At 38.6% G+C, this 14901-nt stretch overlaps 1 protein-coding gene across 2 annotated transcripts in view; it reads right to left on the bottom strand.

Moving 5' to 3' along the window:
• Positions 1-14901, bottom strand: part of LOC121738776 (insulin-like growth factor 2 mRNA-binding protein 1) — a 40213-nt gene that overhangs the window by 1300 nt on the left and 24012 nt on the right. For both annotated transcript variants that reach the window (XR_006037330.1, XM_042131009.1), the window contains exons 2-8: positions 10743-10913; positions 7989-8372; positions 7612-7855; positions 6738-6896; positions 4977-5192; positions 3424-3522; positions 2521-2676 (exon numbers count right to left, since the gene is read on the bottom strand). Coding sequence is in view for 1 of the 2 variants with exons in the window: in XM_042131009.1 (XP_041986943.1) it covers positions 2521-2676; positions 3424-3522; positions 4977-5192; positions 6738-6896; positions 7612-7855; positions 7989-8372; positions 10743-10913 (1429 nt within the window). In the remaining variant the exon portion in view is untranslated. The remainder of the gene's footprint in view (positions 1-2520; positions 2677-3423; positions 3523-4976; positions 5193-6737; positions 6897-7611; positions 7856-7988; positions 8373-10742; positions 10914-14901) is intronic.

Genomic DNA, 14901 nt, shown 5'->3' with positions numbered 1-14901 from the left:
GTTAATCGAACGCGACGGATAAATAACGATTTGTCCCACATAAATGCGAAAGCATTTACAAACTGTGGACATAAACTTAAGGTCCGTTCTGATCTTTACCGCGACTAATCGCGACCAACAAAAATTCAATTAAAATGCCACTTTATGACAGACTACAGTATTTGTAATAAAGTAGGATATTATTTGAATTCTTAGGACTATAGTCTGTCATAAAATGGCATTTTAATTGAATTTTTCGGAACGAAAAAAGATTTTCGCATTTCTACTGGTGGCCGTGCTAGCTCGGCTGATAGTCGAGTCAAAAGAAGTAGGCTAGCGTAATGCTAATGCCATACTTCTCGGGTGTGACTTACAGCCCGCCATACCGACGCGAATACATTTATTTAAATAAAACAATTCAACCATTTGTACCAGGCTAATTTTTGCATAGCTAATTAAGGATCATTCAACAATTACGTGATCACCGGAAGGGGGGTCGGGTACTTGTATATACAACAGTATTATTTGGGAAAGGGGGGAGAACCCATGATTACGTCATCATCATTTTATAACTTTAATTAACTAAATATTTACGTCCAATTTTGAAGTCTATTATACTGGTAACATTAACTATTTCCCCTGCTCTAGACAAACTGTGAAACAGTGTGACCAGATTCCTTCATCAGCTTCCTTTTTGCCTTTATATAATTAGACCCCTAAAGAACCGCCATACTGGTACAAATGACCAAGAATTTTGTGTCACCATCTCCCGGTCTATTACGGAAACTTTGCAAATAAATTAATAACGCATATATTTTTTTGGTTTTTTTACATTAATTTCGTAGTGGTGGGTTGCACCAGAGGCGTTGTTATAGTTAAGGTGAAAGTTATCGTCAAATATGGCGTCCATTATTCACTCTAACTAGAGATTTGACAGTTCATTAGACATTTTGATAAGTAAAAATTATAGTTAAAGTAAGGTGGTGCAACCCACCTCTAGTCCGCCAGTGAATCAAACAGCCGGAACAAATGATTACAAAATAGCTACAATCGCATAATATTAATAAACTTATAAAAAAACACCCTACACCAATACAATTTAGTTTAACTTTTCAGTTTAAAAATCAACAGTCAAATTCTGTGTTCACAGCGCTATCACTTTATCACTATGAAATTAATAGTGAACTTACTGTAAACGCAGAGAAATTCGAAAAAATATTAATTTTAACATCTACATTCTATATTTGAAACACTGGAAAGCTTGTAGTTCGAGCAGCAACCGATTCCAAAAAATACCTTTACGATAAACGTCGCCCGTGTAATCACACCTATTAGTAGGGGAGGCGAAGAGGGAATTTTGCGACCTGCTCGAGCGTGTCAGATTAAGCTTGTGACTTCAGACATGTGTCTAGTTATCATGGTAGATTTTTCACGTGGTGGTTTTAAAAAAAGTTATTTTGAAGTAAGTATTATATTGAAATATATTTAAATATTGAAATATTATCGGATCGGTCAGATTAAGATAGGAGATGTTTAGCATACCCCAAAGAAGCACTGACGATTTAAAGGTAAGATAAGGCTGTAGAGACATTTTAAAATATAGAAAAAAAGCTATATATTTTTATAACTAAGCTTTGCAGATATTTTATGTTGCACTCAACTAAATAATTTAGTCCTTGTTGTCTAAAATCTTGTTATAATTTACCTGAAAAAGTAATTGTCTAAATATATTTTCTTTTTCATAACTTTAAAGATATAGAGCTGTGCGAGAGTTGCACTTTGAACATTTTTTTGTACTGTTTTGTTTTTATGTTGTTTGATGGGGGTAGGTGATCACGACCAGGGACAGCAGCGCATGTCGCTGTTATAACCTGAGAGGTCCCCTTTTCTTCATTTTTGGCATTGCACACTGCCATACATTCAAAAATATTTTACTATTAGTATTAGTTCATAAGTTTCTTTTGTTTGTGCATGTCTTTTTTTCTGTATTATGTTTTTATTTTGTATTTAAGCTGTAATTTTATGTTGTTTTAATTATGGTTGTGTAATGTTTTAAAATGAGAATAAAGTTTATTATTATTATTATTATAAAGGGCTGCAGTTTCTGAACCCACTGCTAAAATAAAAAAACGCTCTTACTATTTTGTATTAGTCTTACCTAATCTAAAAAACCTACTAGGTCTCCATGACGCTCGAGTGACTACACGAATAGCACTCTCCCCTCCCCTACTATATTGAGTTGCTCTAGCAATTTGAGCACACCAACATAATTGATAAAAGTACGCTTATACGGGCAACTAAAATTGCTTAATTCCAGTCAATTCTCGTCAACTATGACGTCTAGACCACATCAAGCAATTTGGGGCAACAAGCAGCATTACTATTGCCTGGAATTTCCAAGACCATCGGATATACGTCAATTCGTATCTGCACTAATTGCTCCAGATCGGTCCATCCATGTCGCCGAGCAATGATTGCTCGTATAAGCGCATGTTGATAGAAGGCCATGTAGGCTCACCACCACTTATCGTATAAACTGACCTGAACACTGTAGAATGGTCCCACAATGTGCACGGTTGTCTCGTGGTCGGCGGCGGCGGCGGGCGGCTGCGGCTGCTCGGGCAGCTTGATCAGCGATCCGGTGACGCGCTGCAGCTCGCGCACATTCTGACCACCCTTGCCGATGATCCGGCCCACCTATAAAATAATCTAAACTCAGAAAGGTCTGAAGTTCTAGTTTTCCAATTAGAGAGCATAACGCGACTCAGTGGCGCTTAATGTCAAATTATGCTGAAACTACTTTTCTGTCAGAGTTGGTATCCATTGCACGCATCAAGCGAAAGCACTACTTTTGATAGTGCTCGATTGTGCGAAGCGGTGTTGTTGTTGAAACATTCAACGTTAAGCATTATGCCGCATAATGCGCTATAATGCTCTTATTGGAAAACACCCCGAAGCTCCCCCCCATTTGTGCGGGGTTGTAAAAAGTTAAACCCGCCCCGCATAATATGCTAGCTCCTCAGACCGTCGACTACATGATGATTATTGTTTATATCAACTCTGTACTTTTAAAAATCGTCTACATACAATCCTTTCGGACTTCAGACTCAGAGTCCTTAGTGATATTTTTTCTCGCTTTATTTGTATGGCATCGAAAGTGGGCTCCCATCGACGCAGGCGGCCTACTACGAAACCGTTTTTAGACTCAAAAAATTGAACGAGAATGCCGCGCCCTCCTCTAACAACGTTGTTTCACTTTTGTTAGAGTAGGACCGGCATTCTCGTTCGATTGTTTGAGTCTCAAAACGGTTTCGTGGTACGGGGCCTGGTTCCTGGATTCCCGGTGACATTTCTCACTGTAAGAAGTTACAGAAACTTCTCTAGTCCGACTAAATATAGTGACACAAAATATTTAAGTGATGATTAATATTTTTTGGACTATACCTGGGTAGAAGCGACAACAATCTCGACAGTCAGTCGCACGTCGTCCGATCCAGACATGAAGCCCTCCTCTCGCATCTTCTCGAAGATCAAATACTGGGCCTGAAATATTAATGTTATAGTCATCAATAAAGAGTTCACAGATCACATGGTTATTATGCGAAGTAAACGAATACAAAACTATTAAGCTTTCATTGATTGGCGGTAAATAAAATATACTAATTTACGTTTAACTTAACTTTTTAATTAATGTGTCAAATCAGGTGATAAGGATAACTTTATTCTGTCGCTTTTTTCGAGGTTCTCAAATATGACTCTTATAATATTTTACAAAAGCGGTAAAGCAAGTGCGTTTATTTAGACATAAGCTAATACATAAAATAATTCCATGCCTTTACTTTGCCTCTATTTAATCTAAACGTAAAACCCTAAAATCTAAAATATAAAAAGTAAAATCTAAATATTTTAAGTTCAATGACCACATCAACAATACTGTATAAAATCTCAACTCGCCTCAATTTTAGCCTTATCTGCGATTGATGTTATTAAAGTGTACAACTGCTAGACTTTTCCTCATATTATGTGTCGAGTGTGGACTTTAACTTGACACTTTAATGTAATCTTTCTCCACCTTTGGCCTTTCCGAGAAGTAATAGTATTCATTCTAGTAAACAAGGCACTTTGATATCATTTTACCGATAAGAGGACAACTTTATGAATGATGTGCATGCTATTAATTTCTTGCATCATAACATTCATAGTATCGGAAAGTTATTGGTTTATAATTATGACTTAAATAATATCATTATAATAAATCATGGACAATTTAAATGATATAAATAAAGTTTATTTTACACACAGAAAATCGTACATTGACCCATCACTGCTTGTCCATATCATTCACGAGTCACGCATGAATTCTACTGCTATCATGCTCTTATTATACGCGATAGCATTATATTCGTAACGAGTAATAGTATACATAGAGAGCATCGATTATTACCAAGTATTGACCATTCGAATCGATTGAATCGACAAGACTTTACGCCATTTTTTTAATTTTGATTTTTGTTATTTTAATAAATAGTTAAAATACTAAATCAGCTTTACCCAGCTGCATAGCGAGCGAATGATAACTGATGAGGCACAAGATATAATGAATCAGAATCCAACAAAGGATATCCAATCTGCAATTTCCGTTACGTTTTCCTCACAAACTGTGCATTCCAATCGCATTAAAATCTTGCAAAATATTACAAATTTAACAACTTTGATGGTCATCAAATAAAAAATACGTAATGAAACTATTTAATACATACATGATAGTATTTAATATTTATCTAATCTTTGTCTAGACTCACTCATTTACTTTGGAAAACTTCATCAAAATCTCGTCAAAGATCTACATTGTGTAAAAAAACTCAAAACATTCATATACTATGGCTCCAAGGTATCAAATAACAAGGCACAAAATTGCTTACTTTAGTCATTTTATATGAAGTTTTGTGTCTCTATACGGTATTTTACTATAGTACGAGGATTATCAAATGGCCTACCTTCCACTGCGCTTCTGGACTTCCAACGATCGTGACTTTGCGCTCCTGCTGAGCGATGGCGTTCGCACCGGCTCCGGCCTCTCCCGCCTTGTCCTGCTCTAGCGGGGCGATCTTTACCGAAGCGTTGCTAAATCTAATGATGTTGCGGATATGAGATCCCTTCGTACCGATAATAGCACCAACTGCGTTGTTTGGAATGTACAGGTATGTAGTTTCCTAAAACGTAAAAGAACATCAAATTAAACACTGAAAACATTGAACATACATTACAATTTACAATACTGTGATGACATTAACAATATTAACAATATTTGATCAATCCCTGGTTTTGCCCTACTAGAGATAGGAATAGCTCAGATTAGACATTAGAGACATATATTTTATGTCAATTGTGAGCTATTCCTATCTCTAGTAGGGCAAAACCAGAGATAGATCAAATATTGGGAACCGTCGTAAGGCTGCAGTCTTGCAAAATTCAGTCGCTGCGAATTATTTGCGCATTTTTGTATATTTTTTTCTTGACAAACTAACACTAAGTAATAAAATAACACTAAATATTATTATTGCGTATAATATAAGTAATAGCTAGTTATTTTTTTTAAGTTCATATATGTAGATAATGTTAGGTAAATCAAGCGTTAAAAACAGCTCTTCGTGCTCAATGTCATTTCGAGTTGTGTTTGTGCGCTTAGTTTATGGCAATAAATATTAATATAATTTTAAAATCTGTTCAGCGCATAATGAGCTCAACATTCTCATCTTCAAAATGCGCAGATGAGTTTTTTCTAATTATCTTTCATTTTCTTAACTAAGAGGCCACAATTTCATCAAAATTCTCTGTTTTTATCTCTTAATAAACGGGTTATTTCATAAAAACTATGCATCGTTAGTATGTAATAATTAGATTATTTTGATGCCAAGAGTTAGATATCCACTCAGTCGATATCCAGCCTAGATTTATGCAGACAACGTGACCAACCCAATGCCACTTTAGCTTGGCCGTCTTGATTCCTACGTCTCTGATTCTAGTTTGAGAGCACATTAAGTTTTTTTGTTTTGTTGAGACTTGAGCTCTTTTGCTCTTTGGCAGACCCCGAGTTGGAAGTTTTGTAAATCGAAAATCGGCCAATGATAGAGTTTGCGCATCGTTGGTTATGACGAGTGAAATACACATATCAACAAGTCTGCGCTTCAGGGAGATTGGTAAGTCACCATTCTTCATGGACCAGTTTTTCTGCATTTCTGTTGTCATAAGAAACTATAGGTCCGCCAAGATCTGATGGCAAATTTGGATGGCAGATTTTCAAAAAATATCAGTGATCATTGGATAAATTTTTATATTTGCACGTTCACACACAGAATCAGTTGCTATAAGGAAAAAAAGGATCAAAATGTTTTATTCCAATTACCCCGGTATTACTAGAGTCAATTCCAATTCTCACTTTTTGCCATCAGATCCTCGTAGAACTATAATTGGCCCAAGTACAGGTACTCATTGACATAGTGAATTCCTTGCTCGTCTACCTCGACCCTACGTCTCGTACTGTAGATCATTGTTTGTGTCTTTGACCTATTTTTTGTAAGTTCCACCTCTAGGCTTGCAGATCTTGGGGCATCATTTGATGTTGTGCGGCTGACGGATGTAGGCGCAAAAATTACGAAGTCCGGATTATCCGGATAATCCGGATTTGAGGATGAAAAAAACCGAAAATCCGGATTTTTTTCAAAATCCGTTATTTGTAATCCCTAACTCCAACTGACCTGCGAATCACCAGCTCCCTGCTGCGCGCCACCCTGTCCAGCAAGGGGCGCGTAGATAGGCGGCGGGAACGGCGGGGGTGCGCCGCAGAAGCCGCGCCCTGTCGACATCATCGCCATCGGGTGTAAGCCTGGGAACATGATGCTTTGCGGCGCCAGCACCTACAAGAATGAACAAAGTTGAAGCCAACAAAGAAAAAGATAAAGTACTAAGCGAAAAAACTTGGGAAGCCCAGAGGCGCTCGGAACATCGAAAGATTAGAGTGGCAACTTGCAATTTATAAGTTTATCAGCGAAGTTAGAGATTGTGAAAAGTAATATGGAAATCCTCAAAACTATCGAGCAAGTTGTCTATTTTCCTTACAGGGTACTTAATAATTTGTACCCTGTAAGGTGCACATACGGTTCAGTAATGCTTGCAAATTTTCATTTCAAATTCCGTGTCATTAAAAATTTTGTGCAATCATGTATGTAGATTGTAGACAGTGTAAAGCAGAAGTCAGAACAAATATTTACATTGACAAACCAATCATAAGGCACTTGCTGAGCAATCATTCAATTTAGCTGACACGAGAATAGCTTCAAAATGGTGTTTGATTGACATTCGGCCACTGCGCCTTTACGTGTCAGTCCACAATAACTAGTTGAACCCTGTTGACCCCAAATTTCTAGCACGCTAAGCGCACCTGTAAATATGTCTAGTCTGTCTATAGTCTATACTCTCTCTAGTCTCTACATACATGACATAAATATAGTCAGCATAATGCGGTGTAGTACACGTTTCTAAAGTATTTTGACTGGAGTTTACCCAATCAGCAAGGCTGTTGAAAAGATAAAGTCCTGTCAACAAACTGGGCATTAAAGTACGCTATCTTACCTGCAAATCGCTCTCGTAGCTCTGGCGTAGTTTCGCCGAGATTTGTGACTCTGCCTTGGCCATGTTCTCGATGGTGCCCTTGACGGTGATAATGCGTTCCAAGTTGAAGCTGTTAATGTCATTAATGGACGACACGGTGATCTTAGTATCGGTTTCATGCATTATTCTTTTAATTGTGTTGCCCCCTTTTCCTATGATGCGCCCGATGAGGTTGTTATGAGCCAGTATTTTAAGACTTATTTCACTGTAAATAAAAAAATACTCGAATAAGTAAACTCCTGAAGTAAATACTTAAGTTATTGGAAGCAATGTTAGCTAATTAGTCTGTCTGGATAAACATTTACATGAACTACTCGATTTATAAAGCAGATTCTCACCCTTTGTTGGTATTATTGGCCTCCTGCTGCATGACCTCCAGTATTCTTTTGCAGGCGTTAGTGCAGTTTTCAGGGTTGCCATAAATGGTGATGGCCTTTTCTAGTGAGCCCACGTTGTCCTTTCGATGTACGTCGACGCGGGCGCGGCTCTGCTGTGTGATGAGACGGATGGTGCTGCCCTGGCGGCCGATGATGGCGCCGACCATGTCGCTCTGGACGAGTAGACGGAGCGGGAAGTCAGTGGGGCGCGCGCCCCCGGGGGCACCGCCGCCCCCGCGGCCGCCGCCCGGCCGCCCGCGCCTGCCGCCGCGCGGTAGACCCTCCGCTGCCTCCACTTTCATCCGGCTGCCCTCGACTTCGTAGCCGTTTAAACCGTTAACAGCCCTGCGATCATCGAGTCATTTTAAGCATTCTATACAAACATACATAAACGCGAGGTTTGGGTTATTCTGTCGTTCTTTGTTCTAGGGAAAATTCCTGAAGATTACTCCCACTATTGATGGACAAGAGACCACACTACAGTAAAGCCATTTTGCATTAATTGCTCCTCCATTAGGGTTGCCAGATGTCCGGTATTTGAGCTAACAGTCCGGTATTTTCGAGGCCTGTCCGGTAAAAAATTAACGGTCATACCGGACAGAACAATGTCCGGTATTTTGAGGAAAGTTGGTGTTACTGGTACCTAGTTTTAGGTAATTTTATTTTTTTTAGAAGCTCCTACCTGTTAAGTAAGTTAAAGTATATAATGGCGACCACAATTTAATGACCGAATAATATAAAAAACTGTATTTTTGCGACCTTCTGTACAACAACACCCCCCCCCCCCCCCCCCCTTCCCCGTTTGGACTTTGGATTTGTCCGGTATTTTTTCGCGACTCACCTGGCAACCCTATCCTCCATTCGTGTTTCAATTAAATTGATAAATATGAAAAACAATGAGCACCAAAGAGGTTTTGCTGTGCCAATAATTTATTGTATACCTACTCGATTAGAGTAATTTTTGCACAAAATGATGACAACAATAATTAATAATATATTTTTTGAACATGCTAGTGTAGGATTGAGTAACAGCTGTATGTAACACGATATACATAATACAGTAGGGCCTCGGTAATCCGGACTCGCGCTTGTTCGGTGATCGCTGTAATCCGGCCGGGCAATGGGATTCGCGGGCTGTCATGAGCCAATGCGCCGTCAGTCTTTTGTTTATCGCCTTTCGTGTCCATGGGTTGATTCAGACCGCAACGCGACGCGTAGATGCATTTCTAAATTTATATGGATTTGACAGATTCGCAAGACGTCTCACGCAGTTGAAATCTGTCAAATTCATGCCGCGCCGCGCCTCGCCTCGCCTCGACGCGTTGCGGTCTGAATTGACCCTAATACGTAGTACAGTGTCAATTTAGTGCGTTGGCTAAGATCGTGGAGCCGCCACGTAAATATTAGACACTGATATTAAAAAATTGATTAAAGAAACTAAGGTTAAGCATATGTTTTATTAACATTAAATATTGCATACTATAATCCGCACGCCTCGATAATCCGCAAAGGGTCGTGTTTTTGCCTCTCCGGATTGAGGCCCTACTGTATGCATATTGCATTATATAAGCCTGTTTAACAATTTTCGAAATATAATTATTATATTTCGAAAATTGTTAAACAGGCTTTAAGTGCTGAAAAGCTGACTCATGACTGCTGAGAATGCAAGACATCATACCAAAATGCAGAATAATAATATTAATTTGATTTTGAATGTGTATTATTCGTATACGGTATAATACATAATTAATAAGGGCTACAGAGAGAGAAGAAAGTACACATGCAGTTTGTGATCATCCAATTTTATTATCTATAGGATCCGGCTATTGTTGTTATTTGAGAATTTTGTATCAAGAGATTTCGCCATACGAATCCCAAATTATCTAAAACTATGATTGTGGTTTTAATTTATAACCACAATAATAGTTTTGAAAAGGAAGAAAATGAACCATTTAATTAATAAATAATAATATATACAATGTGTCCCGACACCGGTGTCCGATCCTTTAATGTCATGATCTATGGCATATTTTATCGACAAATTGGCTCTTAAATTTTTTCTCTCTCTCACGGTTGTAAAATGGCAGCCATTTTAGTTTTTCTCGGACTTTCACACTAATCTGACCAGTACTTCTCATGTAAATATCCTATGAAGATAAAAAAGGTCTCATTTAATAGCTAAACTTGTGGACTACGCTTTCATAGGAAATATGTTATTAATTTCGTGGAATTAAACATAGAAAAACCAAACAACAACCGTGAAAGAGAGAAAAAATTTGAGAGCCAATTTGCCCATAAAATATGCCATGATCATCGGTGTCGGGACACATTGTATAATATTATAATATAATATACGTATAAATTTTTCATTCACGCTTTTAAGATAAAAAGAAACGAAATGGACGTAGAAGTGAAAATTACAGTAGTTATCGCAAAAATCTATCACATGCCAACTATCAATTAAAAAAGTAAACAATTCTGAAACTTCGTCACTCACGGAGCATGCTATTCACAACTCACACTATTAGGATCGCATAGAAGAAAAGCCACAAAAACTAAGATACCCAGTGTAAAGTAAAGCAGGGTGATAGAAGAGAGAGAGGAAAGGGGTTGCACAGTGTACGAAAAGGGGGACATGCACGTCACAGCCTCTAAGCGAAAACCACCAACACCCGAAGTCGCGGACACCCGACCGCTACCCAGTGCGATACTTACTGCTGAGCCTGCTCCGGTGTTTCGAATGTGATGAACACTGCCTGGGTGTTGGCATCGCGCGTATGCGCTTTGTCACAGTGCTGCACGTTGCCATACTGTGAGAGCAGGGGCTCGATGGTGTCGAAGCGAGCATGGAGAGGGAGGCCACTGATCAGCACCCTCGATGACCGGCTGCGAGAAGCGACATAACCGATAAAACATAAGTCATATAAGTCAATAGTCATACAATATAGTCGTTACGGCCTTACGGGGGATATCATGCGCCGGCTATCGGCCCGAATACTTCCGAAGACATCGTCTGCGTTAAATTATAATAATCGCACACCGAAGCGGAAGGTTCGCGTTCGCAACAAAATGGCGGGTAGAGAGATGACATCATCGGGGATCGGGCCGCACGCCTCCCCCGCCCCGCGACGCGGCCCGCATTCACCGGTTGCCGCCATTCACAAATCACAAGTGAGCTGTGAGCCCGTAGTGGTTCCGTCGCACTCTCGCGCGCACTCGGCGTGACCCCTCGTAGTGCATTTACCTACATAATTTACTCTCGCACCGCGCCGCGTATTGTTGCTGCCACATTTCCGTACTTTGTGTAAACATAAATCCTACTTCCTACTATCCTACTAATATTATAAAGACGAAAGTTTGTTTAGACCTACTAATATTATAAAGACGAAAGTTTGTTTAGATATATGGATGTATAGATGTATGGACGTATGGATGTTTGTTACTCTTTCACGCAAAAACTACTGAACAGATTTTAATGAAACTTAACAATAATATAGCTTATATATCAGAATAACACATAGGCTACAATTTTAACCGACTTTCAAAATGGGGGAGGTGTTATGTTCGTTTTTTTATGTTCCACCATTACTCCGCCGTTTGTTAACCGATTTTCAAATTTTTTCTTTTGGTATGTAGGGTATCATCCCAATTTGGTATTATATTAAAAAAAGTGGTGATCTGATGAAGGATTAGTGATGGGAATTAATGGTATTTTCTATTAATTTCATTAACATGCTAATTTTGTTGTCACAGCATGCTAAGTATTATTGCTTTGCTATTTGCTAAAAACGCGACATTGTGAATTATCGGTTCGCATCGCACTGCTCGCGTCGAGTATTATTTCGCATCGAGTGAAAAATAGCAATTCATTAACAGTTAGCACCGCGGTACGAAACAGCGCGGACGTGATTTTTATCATAATCGCAGACTTTTGCTACACACGATAATATTAGCAATCGTAGTTTTTAGCAAGTACGATTAATTTAATTATTGCTAATGGGCATTTAACAATTAATTATTATTGCTAATGCTATTTTTACCAACACTATGAAGGATCCATAAGTAATTGAGGGAATTCCTCAAAATTTACGGGGAAACGTGGTGTGTGGTGACTTCGGTTTCGTGAGAAGTATTCTAAGCATATGCTACCAACAAGTAAGATTTTGTACCGAGGTATACCTGGTATACCGTGGTTCGGAAGGTGCTGAGAGAACTCCTTATTCTTTATAGATACAAGTTTGGGAGTTTCGGCGTCGTTTTAAGAACGGAAAGCATATGCTACTATGCAAATTACATTCATCATCATCATCATCATCATCATCATCATCACTACCATATTATACCATACACCCTCCCATGATTATGAGCCTTTTCATAGTCTTTTAGATCGAGACTCGAGCGATAATTTTAAAAAATCTATACTTAATATTATAAACCCGAAGAGTATGTTTGCTTGAATGCGCTAATCTCAGGAACTACAGGTCCGATTTAAAAACTTATTTCAGTGTTAGATAGCTCATTTATCGAGTAAGGCTATAGGCTATATTATTATATTATATTATCAAGCTAAGACTAATACGACCGAAGAAATTCAGGAAAATGTGGGAAAAACGGGGAAAATATTAGAAAGGGTTTATCTCACGAACTACTGGAGCAATTTTTATGCCAATATTTGGCACATATATAGAGCAGACCACGTGAAAGGAGTACTTATAGCTATTTTTATGGAAAAATGTGCGGTTTCTGTAAAATTCCTAATTTACGCGGGCGAAGCCGCGCATCTAGTTAATAATAATATCACTTTTATCTACACCTAGCCTAGCCTGTGGTTAGGGTTGCCAGATGTCCGGTATTTAAGCGTACAGTCCGGTATTTTTTTCGAGGCCTGTCCGGTAAAAAATAAACAGTCATACCGGACAGAACAATGTCCGGTATTTTGAGGAACGTCGGTCTGGTACCTAGTTTGTGATTTTGATTTTTTTAGAAGCTCCTACCTTTATTTCAAAAAATAAACAGTCATACCGGACAGAACAATGTCCGGTATTTTGAGGAACGTCGGTCTGGTACCTAGTTTGTGATTTTGATTTTTTTAGAAGCTCCTACCTTTATTTCGATATGCAAGTTATAGTTAGTATATGGCGACCACAATTTTATAACCAAATTTTATATGCATATTCAGTCAGTCTGAGAATCGGCTACGGGGTACTTATTATATTGATAAGTGCATTTGTTGAATAAATAATAGTAAATTATTACACGGGATAGCGATGGACGTTGTCATGGTAACATACTTATCTAGTCACTTCAATAAAATAATATGGGCGAAATACTTGATTTATATTTGCCGTTAAGCCATTTGGGGTTGTCCGGTATTTTTCGTGACTCACCTGGCAACACTGCCTGTGGTATGTCATTGCATACTAGATATTTTGTGCAATATATGCCTTGTACGGCTTTTTATTATGTTAATATTATGAGGCTTCATTATGTTTAATGACTTATGACTTTATGACTGTTATAAGTTATGACGGCCATAATTATTCTTATAAGAATTCATTATATTATAAATACAAGTCTTCTCTATGTAGTTAGGTTCTATGTACAAGATAACAACGGGGCTCGAGGTTGTAGGCTTTCGGGGCGGAGTTTGGATGTTTCAGACAGTTTACTACGAGGGCTGCTATTTATGTATCCGGAATTAAAAAAAGAAACAAACATATATCATTTAATATGGTTTTATTGCTTTTAAAAATATTCGCCGCGATGATCGACACACTTTTGCATACGCTGGAACCAATTTTCATAGCACTTTTTCCATTCTGATTGAGGTATCTCCAAAACGTGAATTTTGAACGCATCAACAGCCTCTTCGCGGCTCGAAAAACGTTGACCACGTAATTTGTTCTTCGCGTATGGAAATAAAAAGAAATCGTTAGGTGCCAAATCAGGGCTGTACGGCGGATGACCAGTCAATTCGATCTTTTGACCCTCCAAAAACTGAGTTGTTTCAGCTGAGGTGTGACAGCTAGCATTGTCGTGATGTAATATGATTCTGCGTTGTCGGTTGTCCTTTCTTATTTCTTCAAAGACTTCTGGTAAACAAATGGTCGTATACCATTCAGAATTAACCGTTTTACGATTCTCTAATGGCACAATAGCCACATGTCCATTACTTCCAAAAAAACAGGCGACCATTTGCTTCAAAGTACTTTTTGCACGAGTAACTTTTGTTGGTTTCGGCTCATCTTGGAACACCCACACCGTTGACTGTTGTTTAGTTTCGGGGTCATATGCATAGATCCAAGATTCATCACCTGTGTAGATATTATAAACGGCTTTTGACGTACCACGGTTGTATTTTGTTATCATTTTTTTGCACCAATCGACACGAGCCCGTTTTTGATCGATTGTCAAGTTGTGCGGAATCCAACGCGAACATATTTTTTTTACAGCCAAATGTTCGTGTAATATCTTATGTATGCTCGTCATACTTATGCCTAAGGACGCCTCTATCTCGCGATATGTAACATGACGATCACGCATTATTAGTTCCCGCACAGCATCTATATTTTGTGGGACAACAGCTGTTTTTGGGCGACCTTCTTTATTTTCATCCGTGAGCATAGACCGCCCACGATTAAACTCACTGTACCAGTGATAAACAGTGGTTTTTGATGGCGCTTCATCTCCAAAAGTTGCGGTGAGTTGAATAAAGCACTGTTGTTGATTTAGCCCACGCCGAAAATCGTAGTAAATCATTGCACGAAAATGTTCACGCGTTAAATCCATGGCAAATGAAGACACGCAATTTTCAAATTGACGCCACAATGGAAAAATAATTGACAGTCACATGAAACAAAATGTATTCTTCAAC

This window comes from Aricia agestis, chromosome Z, assembly GCF_905147365.1.
Source record: "Aricia agestis chromosome Z, ilAriAges1.1, whole genome shotgun sequence".
In the NCBI taxonomy this organism is placed as follows: Eukaryota; Metazoa; Arthropoda; class Insecta; order Lepidoptera; family Lycaenidae; genus Aricia; species Aricia agestis.
Note: the sequence above shows the minus strand (reverse complement) of the source record. Positions and strands in the feature narration are given on the sequence as shown.